This window comes from Paramisgurnus dabryanus, chromosome 3 (assembly GCF_030506205.2).
Source record: "Paramisgurnus dabryanus chromosome 3, PD_genome_1.1, whole genome shotgun sequence".
NCBI lineage: Eukaryota > Metazoa > Chordata > Actinopteri > Cypriniformes > Cobitidae > Paramisgurnus > Paramisgurnus dabryanus.
This window is the reverse complement of record NC_133339.1, coordinates 46,566,615-46,584,870: the sequence shown is the minus strand read 5'-3', so window position 1 is coordinate 46,584,870 and position 18,256 is coordinate 46,566,615. Positions and strand designations below refer to the sequence as shown.

General features: G+C 36.3%; 2 protein-coding genes across 3 annotated transcripts in view; one reads left to right on the top strand and one right to left on the bottom strand.

Moving 5' to 3' along the window:
- baiap2l1b (BAR/IMD domain containing adaptor protein 2 like 1b) overlaps nt 1-9,668 on the top strand; it is a 57,365-nt gene extending 47,697 nt beyond the window's left edge. The window contains exons 12-14 of the mRNA XM_065290064.2: nt 1,977-2,145; nt 9,159-9,199; nt 9,303-9,668. Of these exons, the coding sequence (XP_065146136.2) occupies nt 1,977-2,145; nt 9,159-9,199; nt 9,303-9,375 (283 nt within the window). The 3' untranslated portion in view covers nt 9,376-9,668. The remainder of the gene's footprint in view (nt 1-1,976; nt 2,146-9,158; nt 9,200-9,302) is intronic.
- Nucleotides 9,669-12,660: 2,992 nt separating this feature from the next.
- bri3 (brain protein I3) lies at nt 12,661-18,010 on the bottom strand. Of its 2 annotated transcripts, none has more exons than XM_065263138.2 (3): nt 17,530-18,010; nt 16,434-16,590; nt 12,661-13,525 (listed from the first exon to the last, which is right to left on the bottom strand). In XM_065263138.2, exons 1-3 carry the CDS (start codon nt 17,666-17,668, stop codon nt 13,393-13,395), a joined length of 429 nt encoding a protein of 142 aa, XP_065119210.1. In that variant the 5' UTR covers nt 17,669-18,010; the 3' UTR covers nt 12,661-13,392. The 2 variants fall into 2 exon arrangements, with proteins under 2 accessions (XP_065119210.1, XP_065119209.1); XM_065263137.2 differs by having other exon boundaries at nt 16,434-16,611; nt 17,530-18,008.
- Between the last annotated feature and the right edge of the window lie 246 nt (nt 18,011-18,256).

Below are 18,256 nucleotides of genomic sequence, written 5' to 3'. Positions count from 1 at the left end.
ACAACCTGTTCAATTATATGTGTCAGAAATAATAAATAACTGAAATAAAAAAATAAAAATTACACAAAATGTATATATACATATTATACATACATATTTAAATAGAAAATATATAATATAAAAAAAAAATTAATAATGCATGAATATTTAAACATAGGAGGAAAGAGATATAGATATAAATGACTTTGATAGTGTATACAAATGTTATATACCTTTGTATATATCATACCTGAATATACTCCTACCTTTAAAAAACAATGCATATACCTACATAATAAATCTGTGTTTTTAATTTAAAGATTTTATTTAATGTTGAAATTAAAATATCTCTTAAATGTTTTGTGTTTGTGTAAAACTGACTATATACGAATTGAACAGCATTCAGTTAGTGTCACGGTAGTCCCCATTTTTTTCCTTAATGCCTTTAATTCATTCTTTATCAATATTTTTATGCTTTACACCAAGAATTTGTTGAACTGACTAAACTGTAGACCAAATACAATAACACTAGCAGAGAGAGATCCTTTCAGTATGGCGGCGCCACCTCACCAAACAGTAAAACATGCATGATGTCAGCTCTTATAATGATTTATCAGTTGATCTGAGTAATCGATTTAGTGGAAAATGTCAGTTTGACGTCATTTAACCAATGTAAAGATAAGTATGTAAAGTTACCTGCAAATTTAAATTTCAAACAGAGCTGGCGATAAGCAAAAGTAACAGCTTTCTGTCTGTAGTTTCGGTTATATAATGTCTTATAGACCCCTTAAAAGTTTGTAAACATTGTAAGGTCTCCAGGTGGGCGGGGCTTAGCTGGAGGCAAAAAGAGCAGTGGAGGAAATGTTGACAAGCGTAAGCTAGCACGTTTTAGGATAGATTTATTAAACATGGATGCAAAAGGTTCGGAATTGGCCGAATATGTACAGTCACTGATTCTGCGGGACCGTGACAGCTATTTTTGTAAATTAACTCTTGCGATTTTAACCAGGTTTGGGATATTTCCTAGACAACATATAAATTACTTTCGGGTGGTTTGGGAATTTTGTCAAGGCTTATTGTCTACTGTAACCTATCGCTGGGCTAACTATGATTAGCAATGTGGGTTATTTTAGGAGACCATTCAAAGAATGGCACACACATCTATCGCTGTATGTTTGTTTGCCTTTTAAGCTAAACAATAGCACTGAATTCAGGTTGGCAACTTTTTAGATAAAACAAAAACACCAGTACATTTGCATAGATTATTTGACCTGATATGAAGTGTGCACTGCAAACACAAGCATTATTTATGATCGTCTCTGTCCAGTCTGTAGCCCGTATTGCTTTTAAACACAAATGTCTTCTTGATTTCTGTGAAGGAATGTCTGCCGGGATCCAGTAAAACTTTAGTTTTGAACCAAAAGTGCTGTTCCTTCTATTCTGGCAGGCAAAAACACAACAAGATGACATTTTAAAGTCAAAACCTCAAACTTTAAGCACCCTGCAATGGGTTCCTACTAATTTTTTGCCTCCAGCTAGAGCGGTGACATCACAGTGACGTAGGCGATTAAGGGGTCTATATGATGTATTATTTGACACTAAGGGCCTGCTCTGAACCGTACCGGAGTACGATCGTACCCCCCGCTCGTCTGCACTCACACTACACTTTATGATCTGTACCCGTGCTCGATTACGTCATTAAAAAATGAGATTGTTTTGAGGAAACTTGAAAGATATGCACGATGAGTTCATTATAATTATGAGTTTATGGATTATTAGGTGTGTTTGAAATCATGCGTGCTGCGCAGATCATTTGGTGTATGACATTAATAACCACAAAAGAGATTTAAAAGCATATTAGGGAGCAGTCGGCTATCCAATCACTCTCGTGCTGCTTTAATGAATGCGTTAACATGCACAGAATAAGATTTGTTATACAAGGTTTGTTTTGCTGGATATAGTTGATGTTTGAGGGTGATGTGATTTGTGCGTTGTAGTATGGATAGCAATCCTCCCATGCGCAGTAAGAGTGTGGTCAACCTCATGCAGTACAACACAGAAGATGAGATGATGGTTCTGCCTCCAGCCGACTACAGCGACTCTCCTGCCAGAAGAAATTCCACCGCGAGTCTGAATCCAATGTACACACCTTCACATAAAAAAACAGTAAGTCTTTGTCATCTGACTCTCCTCCCACTATAAACAATCCAAAACTTGACTCCTTGAACAGTCTCGACTCTTTGCATTGTGTCCTTAAATTCATGTAAAGATCGGATTTTGATAGAAGCTCTGTGGGTTACAATACAGGTAGAGCAAGGATGTGGGAAATTATCTTACAACTTATGTGTGATTATAGTCCTCCCTACTAGTTAACAAAAGTTGTTGGAACATATTGTTCATACTTTGCATGAGGGTTTTAAATAAATAAAAAAGTATTAGCTGAACTCAAAGACTTTTTGTATGTACACTAAAGGCCTATTTCTCTCAAATATTGTTCGCAAATCTGTCTAAATCTGTGTTAGTGTTAGTGAGCACTTTTCCTTTGCCGAGATAATACATCCACCTTACAGGTGTGGCATATTAATATGCTTATTAGACAGCATGATTATTGCACAGGTGTGCCTTAGGCTGGCCACAATAAAAGGCCACTCTAAAATGTGCAGTTTGACTGTATTGGGGAACTGGAACACACGGTCGTACACGCCGATCCAGAGCAACCCAAACATGCTCAATGGATGACATGTCCTGTGAGTATGATGGCTATGCAAAAACTGGGAAGTTTTCAGCTTCCAGGATTTGTGTGCAGATCCTTGCAACATGAGGCCATGCATTATCATGATGCAACTGCCTAAGGCCAAATTACAGCTGCTTTGTTATTAGTACAACAGGACAGACAGATCATCGATATAGAGTATGGTGTTCGTAACTTCACAGCTCAAGCTATCTGTATATTGTCGAACATCCCAGCCTTCTTCCTGCGTTCTTTATTTACATGCATGCAAAAGCATGAGACAAAACTGTGGGCAGTGACTTATAACTATCGATGCATGTAAATGATGGGATTTTGTTTATTCCCACAACCTGCATTATGTCGCACGTACAGGGATCGGCGTTTTATAAAGCCTGTCTCGTCATGCAACGCAATACCAAAACTCTGTAACGTCATTGTATTATACCCATGTTCATTTTAAAAAGTAGGACTAGTCGGATGTGATACATGATCTCACTCCAAGCCCTCTTTTTAGGTTAATGAGCTCTAATGATGTTGATAGAGCCACCTGGCTATCTAGGTTTAGCACGAGCACGCACGTTGTTTGGAGGGAGCCCTGATTTGTGGGGTTGAAGCTTTGAATGGCCGGCTGTGAAAGAGGATACGCCTCTCTAGACACTGTGAAATATTCATTGCTCACCAAATACCCGGACGAGCCTCCGCCTCCCGCACATCCGGGCTACGGCTCAATCTTTCTGATGGAATTCAACACGGATTTTAACCTGAAACCCGCACCGTGCATGTCAGAAATACCGCCCGTTTGTCATATTTTGCACACAATAGAAGTACTCGAGCCAAATACTGTTGATGTAAAACCCTGTTGTTTGGCACCTGTCTTCTCCACTGAGGGTTGGCTCATCGCGGTGGTGAGCGAGGGACCTGTGCCATGCAATTACTCAAGCAAAGCTTGGCTCTCTGCAACGAAAAGCCCTGGAAAGCCGGGGTAAACATGGTAACTCTTCATAAAAGCCACCTGTGTTAGAAGCCGTCGAGCAGGAAGGGTGTTCGAAAAAAGCAGAGGCTGTATTTTTCCCTAAACAACATGTTTTATCAGTGAAGGTCAGCGGTGGGGGAGGACGAATTTTGAATGCTCGCAGTGTGAAAAATGCTCCCTGTCTGATTTTTGTTTGCACAGAACCAAGACAGATAACAAATCTCGTATATGTTTATCTCAAAAGAATGCAGTAATGATGAATGGCTGCAGAGGTTTGACATTCAGTTTAGAAATATAAAGCTATAAGCCTAAATGGCGTTTTCTTTGGTGTGAATGTGAACAGCTGCCCACCGCATGAATTCAAAGTTCATTTAGTTGTCTGTCTGTGTCTCCTACAGTATGTACTACAGTATGTTACTTCCCTCTAGTGGAGAGACCGAGTGCTAAACAATATTCAGTAGTGCAAGCATCACAATTATAAAAAAAATCCAGATAATTTACTCACCACCATGTCATCCAAAATGTTGATGTCTTTCTTTGATCAGTCGAGAAGAAATAATGTTTTTTGAGGAAAACATTCCAAGATTTTTCTCATTTTAATGGACTTTAATGGACCCCAACACTTAACACTTAGCTCAACACATAACAGTTTTTTTCAACGGAGTTTCAAAGGACTCTAAACGATCCCAAATGAGGTCTTATCTAGCCAAACAATTGTCATTTTTGACAAGAAAAATAAAAAATATGCACTTTTAAACCACAACTTCTCGTCTATCTTCAAAACGTCATCACGTCAATAGGTCACGGATGATGTATGCGAAACTATGCCCCAGTGTTTACAAGTGTGGAGAAAGAGGACCGTTCAGACGTTGTTGTATGTGGAATGATACGAATTAATGTCTTTGTGTCAGTTTATTGTTTAAAATTGTTTCATATAAGTAACACGTGACTTTCTACGTCACAACGCAATTACGTGAGGTCACGCTCGTGCATCACAGGACCGGAGATAGACAAGAAGTTGTGGTTTAAAAGTGCATATTTTTTATTTATTTTTTGTCAAAAATGACAATCGTTTTGCTAGATAAGACCCTTATGCCTCTTTGGGATCGTTTAGAGTCCTTTGAAACTGCGTTGAAAAAAACTGTTAAGTGTTGAGTTAAGTGTTACATGTTGGGGTCCATTAAAGTCCATTAAAATGAGAAAAATCCTGCAATGTTTTCCTCAAAAAACATAATTTCTTCTCGACTGAACAAAAAAAGACATCAACATTTTGGATGACATGGTGGTGATTAAATTATCTGGATTTTTTATTAAGAAAGTTGACTAATCCTTTAAGTTGAATCAAGTTATATTTCACTTTTCTTGGAAAATGCACAAGCAGTACCGTGATATACTGTGACTTGTGTGGAGAACAGATTAAATGTCACATGCACATGAACGCATTCGCCAGGTATGTTTACCCTGCAGTCTGGAATGTAGTTTAGATAGACAATGAGGTTAAAGGTCATTCCAGCACTATTTATGCAATCCTGTATCCTTTTAAGAGGTGTGCTATCATCATCCTCTATTTGGTTTTCAAGAATGGCGAACAAGAAAAATTATTAAATAAATCCAAATGCTTTACCTCAAAGATTAAAATATTGGGGCCTGCACCTTCACACTTTAATAACACCCAAAACTCCATTGCTTCATGAGCCAAAAGCCATAAACTGTTAAGTGTCACAACGGTATGCAAGAACAAAAAAGACGAGGACCTGGCAACAAGACGGAGGTTTATTGCCAAACATAACGCTGTAAATTTATTTTGGTCAAAGCTGTGAATGATAAGCACGCAGGACTGTGTCAATCATGGAACGATCATTAAGGGGATTCACTCCTGCATTTAGGCCCCAATCCCCGTCTTACCCCTACCCCTTAGTTTTGCACGTTCACGTGAGAGTAAGGACCAATTGGGATAGCCCTTTCGCTCTCATGAACGTGCAAAACTAAGGGGTAGGGGTAAGGGTAAGGGGTAAGACAGAGAAATGGGATTGGGCCTTAATTGCAGTTGTCACTCCTGAAAATATGCAGTGTTAATGGGGTCTATGTGATCAGTATGAGGTTTTGCATTGAAGACAGAGTCAGATGTTTGATTGTTATTTCAGCTTGGACACAATAAGATAATAATATAAACTTTACAGGTGTCTAATTTAAAAGTATAAATGTGTATTCAAGTGGTAAATTATGTTTACACTAAGAGAAAAGATAGAAAGTGAAAGTGTTACATACAAGATTAACCTGCATTATTACTTATTTTACGTCACAAACACCTTACATCGTTGCATAACTACCACAGTAAAAATATGCAGTTTAAAATGCTGTTGTGTTATTAACATATCAATGAAGCACAGCCATCTGATGCTGTTTTACCATGGTAAAATGAGTAAAATCTTTCAAAAGCGACTGCAAGTAAACGTACCATAAAATAAATGTTCAATAACAGCTAAAGCTGAACTTTTATAAATATGTTTAAAAAACAAGTTACTAAACAAAACTCCATGATGGTTTATTTGTATATATCATGTTGCCATTACAAAGTCTTCCATTTAAATTAATATTTTAAAAAGTGTTTCATACATACCTGTTATTCACTTTGTGGTTTGAGTTTGCAGATACATTACTGGTCAAAAGTTGACTGAATGTTTCACTGTGCTTAAAATTATATTTGTAGAGAAAATATACTTGTGCCAAACATTCATTTTTTTTCATTGGAATTTTTTTATTTATTTTAAATCGATGAATTGAATATTAAAGAAAAGGCAGCATACAGGCCTTATTCAGCCTGCTGCCATGTTTATTTTAAAACAGGCTGTGAGGGTGTACTAAACCTATTGTTTTGTAACGGGATACTTTTCAGGAAAGAAAAGTAAAGAAATAAGATATTAGCCAACAGGCTACAGATATGTACACAATGCGCTATTCTCATCTCAAATTGGGTCATATGTTAAGGTAACCAGATGTTACAGTTTTTTCCCTGGAAAGTCCCCATATTACAGCACGTCCTGAACAACCAGCAAATACACTGAAAAAGCCCAGTAAACATTTAGCCTGCAGAGAACCAGACCGGAGCAATCATGTGATGATTATTTTCACCAGCAGAGGGGGCTGCGAGCTACACCCATTACTTGATGGTGCATCACTGCTTTAGCGATGAAGAATTTATTACGAGACACATGAGAAAGCGTCATCAAGTTATCATCAATCAAGTTATCAAAACATATAAAAAGAGTCAAAGTTATTGGGTTAAAGGTACTAAAGATTCCAAACTTTGGACCGGTAGTGTAGTGAACATTTCTAAGAGTCTGCAAATAAAACATATTGTCAAACATCTACACATAAACATATGAAACACTTCCTGTTTCCTGCAGTCATATTTGACAGAATCACATGGTGTTGGCTTTCATACTCAATGTCTTTAACATGAGCCGACATTTCCTGTTGGACAACATTTAGTGCCATGATACAGCATCTCTGATGTTCCCTTCATAGTTCAATGCTAAACGTGTTGAAACATTGTGAGATCAGTGATATATTTGCATCAGGGTCATTCTACGGAAATGTCCAATTTTCTGTCCCTAGCCTTTACAGAAATATTACACTTGAAACACCCTTTAGGGTTACAATTTTTTATATTTTAAAATGAATCAATCTGTTATTTGAACAATTACACCTTCTTGAGCCATCAATGTAGCAATATTTGATTTTTATTAATTAATTAGAATTCCAAGCACCACAGAAGTGCTCGTCCCCACAGTCATGTACAGAGGAAAAATACTTTATTTTCTTCCATTTAAAATACAATAATGTGTCCTTAACTATCAAATATATGATGTAAATTACATTAAAAGACAAAATCTCAAATAAATATTATGAAATATATAATGGTTGTCACTGGTGTTACAGTTTAACAAAAAAGCTCTTATTTTTAAATAAAATTCATACTGATGATATCACTTGACTTCCTTCTTTCAATTTCCTGGAGATCTATGAAGAGACGCTCATATAAGTCCACTGTCTCTTTTCAGTTATCAGAAATCTTTTCATTTATCTCGCATGATTTCATATGAAGCTTTTAGTTTAAGTCACTGGTATGACCTCCTTTATTGTTCGGGAATTGCAAAAAATTTGAATACGAATGGATTAAACTACTTAATTTAGTGAGTATACAATGATTGACAACATGTGGTTTGATACATTTTGTAAAATGCAGTTTTCATGAAAATTGTCACTGGTGTTACCTTCCTTATGGGTAACAGCAGTGAAGATCTGTAACACCAGTGACTGGTGATTTTTTTGTGTCACTGGTGTTACTGTGTTTTGTTTTTTTCGCATTAAATAAAATCTTTCACATGTGACATGATGATAAATTTTAATTAATTGAATGCTGATATAATTAAGAATTAAGCTTTAAATCTAAAAAAATTAAAAAATAATATTTCATAAACACCTTTAATATTGCTAAAGAAGTAAGGTAACACCAGTGACAAAAAAAGGTCTATGCAGTCTTGAAGTACATGCACACAAAAAATTATAAATCATTAAGCTGTCATTTATGTGTACTTATAAAGTCAAAGAGTAATCTAATAATGTGGTCTAAGTTTAAATGTTAGAAAAATAAATACATTTTAAGACATCTTGCCATACCAAAAGTGGACGTTTCTGTAGAATGACCCATCACTATCATCAAAAAATAAGAGGCGGGAATTTGTTTTTAAATATTTTATTTATGAAAAAATATGAACCACTTATATTGGTTATTCAGGGTATTACACATTTTTTGTAACTGTTAAAGTAAGATATTTATCAAAAATGTAACCAGTCCTGAGCGAGATTTAAACTCGGACACTTTTCCTTGGAGTTCCCCTTGATCCTAACGGCTGGTCTCATCCTCAATGGTAATATTTCTTGAATTTGTTTTGTGATGGTCCTATAAAATACGATGATATCCTGCGCAATCCCTCTCATTTATTATTTGGTTTTCGCGCTGAAATAAACTATTGGTGCTAGGCGACATTTGGAAAATCTGCGCATGGATTAAAAACGGATCATGACACGCTGTCAATTATTGTCACAGGAGTGGAAGTGCTGACAGTAATACTTGTTTGATTATCATTACTCATGGGGGGGTACATTTTGTCCCCACCGTGGATATAAAAATTTACGCATGGATATAAAAACGAGAGGGGGGATAATCCTCCCTATCCCCCCACCAAATCTCACCCTGACTATCAAGTAAACAACATCTACTGTGCTTGTTTTTTTCTAGTCTAACCACTGATAGAAAGGTTATGAGTACTAGAGAAACTAGGGCGGTGTGCTATTTACAGCTCTTAAATATTTTATGTGTATTCACCCGTGCACTGAACCGAACACATTCCTAATGTAAACAGCATTTCCTAAATATTTGCTTCAGTCGCTGCTCTTTATTTCCAATAGGTGCCTCAGTCAAACGGGCTGCCAAAGCATCCAATATTAGGGTGAGTAGTATTATTCAGTGAATCATTTGTCCTGTTACATATTGATCGGATTTACGAGATGATGAAGCAGCAGCTGGAATAACTGAATATTTTGTCTCCTTAGGGGAGGGAATCCATTTACTACGGTAAAACTTCGACCCACAGTCACAAATGACAGATCCGCCCCCCTCATCTAACCAGAGTTAGGCCTTAATGCATTCACAATGCAGTTAACAATGAACTGGGCTCCCTTAAACATGCATTTCTACAGGGATGGTATTGGACGGAGAGAGCGCACCATATGCACACATGCACCATATACTGTTGAACCACTTTATTTATGTTTATTGCTTTTAGTACTTGGCCTAAGAGAGACTCTGAGAGGTGATCCAGGTACATTTGGTCGTAAGTAGTTGTTGACTTCCAGTTGTTGGGAGTATCGTCATGTAAATAACACAATAGTGGCTGTGATCTTAAAAATAATAATAATGTCCTCGTATAGTTCCAAAACCATACAATGGTGGCCATTCACTTTTAATGTATGGCATTGAGCAGCCATTTTGCTAGATATCTCTGAAAGTTTGAGGGCGAGTAAATGATGACGAGATTTCAACACGTGCACGACTTGACGGGAATGCAGAAAATTCCTGATGATGGTGATGTGAAGTACTGAATATTAACCTGGACTCTGCTCTTTAACTCTTGAGCTTCATTATCATGGGCTTGGCTTGACCTGATGGACTCTCTAGAATGATAAAGAAAGTATTATGAAGCTTATAGATTGGAGACAGTAGGATGAAAAAGCACATGCTTGTTTACTAGAGTTAGCTGGCTAACTCGGTCAGCTGGCCCATTGAAATAAAAGCTCTTTTATTTGAGCTTTTTAGCTAAAACTGTCTTTAACAAGTCAAGTGATCACGTTCTTTTAGAAAAAAAAATTAGCTTTTATCACCCTAGTTTTAAAACTCAATTATGATTGTTGGTTAATATACAGTACTTTATTTATCTTAATGCTTATGGGAAACTCTTATTTTGGTTTTGATTGTAGCAATGCACCTTCATGTTGACAGTGGCCTGAGATCTCAATCACTGCTGTATGAAAATAAAAATATTTTATTTCTAAACGTGTTGTTGTTAAAAAACATATTTTTGTCATAACAGAGAACAAATTATTTAAGCCATTTAAAGTTATATTAAAATAATAGCTGCAAGTATTTCTGTAAACAAGTGGTCAATATTTAGACACCCCTACATATGCTTAACTTCTGATCAAGAGCAAACCAAGCTGTACAAATATCAAGTTTAAAGCATTAGTCCATTTTCTTATAAAAATCCAGATAATTTACTCACCACCATGTCATCCAAAATATTGATGTCTCTCTTTGTTCAGTCTTGAAGAAATTATGTTTTTGAGGAAAACATTCCAGGATTTTTCTCATTTTAATGGACCCCAACACTAAACACTTAACAGTTTTTTTTTCAACAGAGTTTCAAAGGACTCTAAAAGATCCCAAACGAGGCATAAGGGTCTTATCTAGCGAAACGATTGTCATATTTAGCAAGAAAAATAAAAAATATGCAATTCTAAACCACAACTTCTGGTCTATCTCCGCTCCTGTAATGCGCCATGGAACATCACGTATACGTCATCACGTCAAGAGGTCACGGACGATGTTTATCGAAACTACGCCCACAAGTGTTGAGAAAGAGGACTGTTCCGACGTTGTTGTATGTGGAATGATACTAATTAATGTCTTTGTGTCAGTTTATTGTTTAAAATGGTCCGCAAATGTGCGTTTTCATTTATGTAACACGTGACCTTTCTACGTCACGCAATTACGTGATGTCGCGCTGGCGCATCACAGGACCGGAGGAAGAAGAGAAGTTGTGGATTAAAAGTGCTTTTTTTATTTTTCTTGCCAAAAATGACAATAGTTTCTCTAGATAAGACCCTTATGCTTTGTTTGGGATTGTTTAGAGTCCTTTGAAACTGCAATTTTAAACTGCATTAAAACTGTTAAGTGTTGGGGTCCATTAAAGTCCATTAAAATGAGAAAAATCCTGGAATGTCTTCCCAACTGAACAAAGAAAGACATCAACATTTTAGATGACATGGTGGTGATGAGTAAATTACCTTTTTTTTTTAAGAAAATAGACTAATCCGTTAACATGTACAGTAACCTAGTTTTTTTTAAAGTAACAGAGGCTTCAGTTTTAAGTAAATTCCCAGCGATGCAGTTCCTGTTTATGACGCACTTTATCTGAGTTCACATCATGTGCCCTGCCTGTGTAAACCCATCTAAAGACATTTTTTTTTTTTTCATTTTACTGTTGTCTATAAAATCATCCTAGAACATTTAAAGATCGTTTTATGTAAATATAACCTTGATTTCTTGACTAACTAAAGCTTTAAAGGAGCAGGGAATCAAGGAATCAATTTGAACTTTTGTTATATATGAGGTCATAATACTTGAAAGAACTTCAGAACTGAAAACATCCTTGTTACCGAAATATCAATGTTATTGACACCAAGCCCAGAAAACACCAACATGTGCCAAGTTATGACGTAGTCGTCGATTTTTAAACACTGTCTCCAATTAACGTCTACTTCGGAAGCCCCACCCACTGGTTCCTGCAAACCGGATATCGTCTTGAGCAACAAACGTGTCGTTAAAGACTGCAAAATATTGTTGTGGAAGAACACAGTCGTTTATGTGTATCATGTCTTGTGAATTGCATAATTTGACATTTTTCCACATCGGAAATTCCGCATGTAATGATGCAGGATTGAAAGCTAGTTCGCTACAAAAAACCGTATCCGTAGCAGTGGGCATTTGCTTCCAAGTCTTCAATGCGGCCTGACGATCAATACAGAGCCTTTCTCCAGCCAGCCTTAAAACGAGGGTACAAAGTAGCTATTACAATTTTTTTTTAATGTAAAAACCACGTAGACGTCAGATGACAGTATAAACAATAAAAACGACAGATTCGCTGCACCTTTAACACTACCAGTAAACCATCAGGAAATGTAAGGAGGAGCATCTATACACTTATTTTTAGCCCAGCTTTGGTTTAAAGAGACACACCCAACCTGTTTCTTTGTAATTTAACCTATGCTGGGTCAAATAAACATTTAACCCAACAGCTGGGTTCGTCCCGTTCACATTTTCTTTCATCGCTCCGTGGTCCAGTTCTGATGCTCACAAGCCCATTGTAGATTGGGCAGAGGTCATCATGGTCATCTCTCCAGAGTCCATACGCAGCAAATGCACATTTTAAAAGGGCTTTTTGAGCTCTTCTGTGTGATCACCCTAAATGGACAAGCTTTCATTACCCACATTTATCAGGAAACTTTGGGTGTCCATGACCCTGACTTGTCTGTCCAGTGTCCACCATGCGCAACTTTTGGTAGATACTAGCAAATGCATACCGAGAAGTTACAATAAAGGAAGTACAGTACAATTAACAATGAGACAAAAGACAACACTTGTAGGATTTACTTACAATCTCATAATGTATAAAAGTTAGATGCGATTATAACAGCATGCACATACAGTATGACTGAACAAACATCACAAATAAAAGACACGCTCAAGACTGATTGTCAATCACTGGAAGAATAAAGGATTTCATTGTCAAGAGTCAAAAGTAACAGCGTGTCTTATATTTTTTAGGTGCCAACTATCTTGGTTATTGCAGGTCCGTTTTCAACCTGACGGAGTAAAACAACTGCACAACTTTCAGAAGACGTCGACATTGATAATCAGTGCAGTACAAGAAAAAAAAACATGGCCCCCATATAACAGACCTCGTCAAGAAAAATCAAGATATACAAAAATATCGCCGTGTGTACTGAAATAAATCACAAAGATAAATAGTCGAGAAAATAAATGTGACGCATTTTGATCTTGTCCAGACTAAGACAGATGATTGAAGAGCACGTTACTGTCAGCGAGTCCACGCTTATTCAGTTTATGGTTTCTCTGCCATCATAAAGGCACTAGTGAATAATGACAAAAAAGTTTATATAAAATAACAAAAATGAGCAAATAGTGCTTGCGAGGCATGTCAAAATTAAAAATATGAATAACTTGACTACTTCTTTCGATTATAATAGTACTGTATGTAAGCGACATTTGGCATTATTGATGTGCAGTGATTACAAATGACTTAAAACTGGGCTAAAACAAAAAATGACAGGGTTTTTGGTCCCTCTAGCCAAACGTGGCTCCACAGTTTGGACATCTTCTCTGACGCAGGGCCAGGCAGAAGAGAATTCCCAGAGGAAAGAAGAATATGGCACACATGATTCCCAAACAGGTGAAATCATCCTCCAGCACACCGACCCTGCAGAAACCACAACACGGTTATCAGTCATTTATCAGCATTAGTTCATGTTTGTTTCAGACTATTAAGTTTTAATCTGGAAGTTGCCAGTTGACGAGTTATCTCGTCAAGTGATAAAAACGTTTGCATGAAAAAAAAACGTGTCCCTGATGAGGCTAATAAAGCGACTCAAAAAAATGATTCATTGGATTAACTCAAAATTGTGGGCAGGATTTCCATCCAATGTGAATGTGTACCCCTAACTCGTTAAAAACTGCTTTACACAATAAAAATATATTGAGTTAGTCCAACTCAATTTAAAGTAAATGGCAATAATCAATTAGTTGCCTCAACTCAATTAAGTGTAGTCTGAAGAACTCGATTTAGCATAGTTTGAATAACTCAATGTAGTGTAGTCTGAATAACTCAATTCTGTTATTTTATATAAAACGTTTTTATGTCATACTAATTAGCATAAGCACATGTTAGCATGCTAATAATAATAACATATCATACTTTGGATGAGCATGTGTGAAGAGACTGATCTCCAAACAGGCATTAACACAGTTAGTGCTCATTGAGAAAAATATGTCACATCCACAACCTAACCACAAGCGCAAACCTATAACACAAACGCTTCTAAATCAATAAGATAAACGGACATTAAAGACTATTAAGTCTTTCTCTTTACCTAAAAATGCATAAAATAACACTTAATTATAAAAATTACTTTTCAAAAGCAGTTGCATGCAAAGCATGCTGGGAAATTATTTTTCCAGAACCCAAACTCAAACTAATTGTGTTAACGCAATTAAAAAGAAATCAATAAATTATAGTACATATTCATTTTGTGTTAGACTAATTAAATATATATACTTATTGCTCTTAATGAGGTATTTTAAATTAATTGAACACAATTTTAATGTGTCATTTCTAAGAAGGGCTTAAATAATTTTTTTGAGTGTAGATTACCCAATTTATAGAAAAAGAACTGAAGCAAAAAAAAATATTTACTAATTTTAAGTGTATGTTTTGATAATCGTTCTGAATCTGAACTCTAACAAAATTCCTTCACAAAAATGCAATTATTTCACATTATTATTATTTTTAAGAAAAATACCCATATTTAAGAGTTTATAAGCAGATAAAAAAGTATAAATAGGATGAAACATTTTTCCCCCATTTTGTTTGTTTGGTTGGTCGTCGAAAGCAGAGGGTTGTTTCTTTCATTTGATATATTTGTACGTTTATATATTTTTAGAAGAAAATTTTCCTGGAGGGAATTTTGTGAAAATCACAAAAAATGCTGGTAGGCAACTTTTCCAAAAAAAAGCTGACGGGGAATCAGTTAATTACTTACCTTTTTAAAAATTAACTAAAATATTTTGACCCTGTCTGTGATGTCATCCATGCTAAAGTATTAGAGTTTTTGATGATCTTACTCAGTCAATATTAAAAATATCAAGGTTAGATTTTCACAAAGATTGTTCTTTACATTTTGTGAGATGAGTTTATATAGGAGTAAATCACCTAAGATCGATTTATACAGACTGGGTCACATTTATTGATTAACTAAAACTGATACCATTACTGAAAAAAATATTTAAAACTCCAACACATTGACAAAAATTATAAAACTAGATAACAAATATTTTGCAGGAGATTTGACCCTGGCTTTTTTCTCAAAGCATGTGAACATTACACACTTGGTTATACCTTGAAATGAGACATTAAAAGGGAACAGTGTGTTGTTTTTAATGGAGATGTTTGTGGTTATGTTTGCTGTAAGGGGTCATGCAACACTGGACTGCACTGACGAATGAGGCAAAGTTCAGAGTCATGACAGTCATGTGCTTTTCTGATGTCACCTCACTCACAAGCTGCGTTTCCATTACAGATTTGCGCAAAACTTTTGTGTTATTTTCTTAATGGCGACAAAAGACTATTGCAAAATGACAGCATTTCATTAATCAATGAAAGCAGACACGTATTGAGGTGCTTCTGGGAGGTTTTAGCTGCACATACAGCTTTATCTTTAAATAATGATTAGACGACTTATTTGCATCAGGTGACCTGAAAATGTGAATAAACTGATTCTATTGAAGTTTTGCGAAATTCACCTTTTACGAAATTCCTAAAAAAAAAAAAACACCTCATGCGCCGAGCATAAAAACAGTTTGGTTTTGCAAAATTGGCGTGTTTCCATTTTCAATTTGCGCACTTTAAAGGGTAATGGAGACGCAGTTACTGACTCTCTCTCTCCCTCACAAAAGCAGGAACTGGTTGTAGATTAAAACATGGTCAACAACTAGCTGATCAAAGTCCAATTTAAGACCAAAAACACATTCGTCCTGTACGGTTTTAATATATAACACTGTCTGTGTATATCATTTGATATCTTTAATAAGAAGTGAAGATTAAAACCTAACTTTGATGCTCCCCATCATCACATTGTTAGATTATGAGACTTCAACCTGAATTTCTGGTTTTCTATATATATATATTAAAGGTAAATGAAACTGAAAGGTTTTGGTTTTTTCATCTATATGGCCCCTATTTGTGGCAAATGATTACTGAAACTAATGCAAAACAATGCCTTAAAGAAGACTTGCAGAAGTAAAGTTATGCCTCAGTCATGTGCTTACAGGAAAACACCAAAAGCAAGGCGGATATAGACACCACTGAGGTCACTATGAATTCTCTAGAAACTGTTTCTGCTTTATTCATTTCCCTTCATACACACACAAACCCATTTTATGTAACGTTACACTGCCACATATTATTGGCATATATGTCTTATATAATAAATACTGACCTTGTGATGCTGTTTTTAAGCTGATGACATCACTGTGACAAACCTAATGATCCCATCATGACTTGTAGGTGTTATCATAATGATTTGCGAAACAGAGAGAAACTTAAGTCTCACCTGCATGCCGGACATCCGCCCACCACCACCACAGATGGTTGGACGATGGTGTAGGTGCTGGTGTAGGCTGGCTGACCTGCTACTGCAGCAGGGTGACCAGGCACTGCTGGATAACCTGGTGATGATGCTGGATAGCCTGGTGATGATGCTGGAAAACCTGGTGATGATGCTGGAAAACCTGGGAGACACAACACACACCTATTTATCACTCCTCTTTTTGCACTCGCTCGCTTCAGGTGCTGTATGATGAGCAAAAGTGTGATTTTAAGAGCTTTCACAACTGTAAATATATATGCAAGCAAACATCTGGAAGGATTTAAAGGGATAGTTCGCCCAAAAATGAAAATTTGTCATCATTTACTCACTCTCATGTTGTTAAAAGTTTCTTTGTTCTTATGAACACGAAGGAAGATATTTTGAGGAATGTTTGTAACCAAATCGTTTGTGAGCCCCGTTTACTTCAATAATAGGAAAAAGGAATCCTATGGAAGTGAATGGGGCTCACGAACGGTTTAATTATGAGTAAATTATGACAGAATTATTATTTTGGGGTGAACTAACCCTTTAAGTTGTGGGTCAGGCTAAAACATTTGCGAATATATACTTAAGGTTCCCAAAAGTTTACGTCACGTTTATAATCACGGTGTGCACGTGACTAAACCTTTGTGAACATATGACGTGTTTATGTATTGTATACGATCTAATGTATTGACTTACAAAAAAATAAGTTAAGGAAGAAAAACACAATTAAATTACAATTCATAAAAAACTAATTTTCTTGTTATTTTAAGAATTAGGTTGAAATATGTATCTTGCAATAGATGTTTTTAAGTTATTAAAATATTTTGATGTCATTGAATATACATTTATATTTACATATTTATATATACACTTAATGAATATAGATTTAATATATATACATTTAATGAATATACATTTAAAGAACATTTATATATGTATATAGGATGGTACTTGCACCGTAAAAAGACCATCAGTGAAACTTTACAGTGATCATAACATCACCTGTACATTATAAGACAACACTGTAAGAGAGTTACTGATGGTTATTAACAGGTTAAATAAACTAAGGTCTTGCCTTGATAGGGCGGCGGGGCTGGTTGAGGCTGAAAGCCCGCCGCGGGTGGAGCGGCCGCGGGGATCGCGCCGTACTCATACGTTCCCGGGACCGCGTTATACGCTGGAGGTCTGTCCTGAAGAAGAGGTTTATTATCCATGTCCGATCTCGGTCGTCCTGATCACTTCACCAAACTGACATTAAATCCTCGTCGGCACTTTTTACACGAACCGTCAGCGGAGTTTAGACACAAACCAAAACAAAGATGAGATGAAAGTTCTGCGCTCTCTCCATGCGACAACTTCAGCTCGCTCCCAAAGCGATAATAAGAGTTATTTATCCGTTTATAGATCCGCCGTCGCCATCTCTACCTGAGTTCTCTCGTTTATAAGAGAGAAATCTGCATTAGTTAGCGAATGAAACTCTTTATGAAACTAAAAACGACGTTTTTCCTGCTGGTAGCTGCACTATCACGAGACTCGAGTCACGTGATTGAGTGGGACGCACCTGCGGGACGCGAGGGGGCGGGGCGACGTCTTAAAGAAACAGGTGCTCATTTAAGGATTTTCCATACAATGTAGTTTTGGTTATGTATGATAGCTTCATGGGCATATGCTAGTGCAGTGTTTCTCAAACTGGGGCCTGGTTGACGCCAGTTTAATGACATTTTATAAAATACATTTATTTATCATAAATTCTGTGTAAATAAATCTCAGCAAAATAAGGCTACTAGCCAAGAGCACCATAT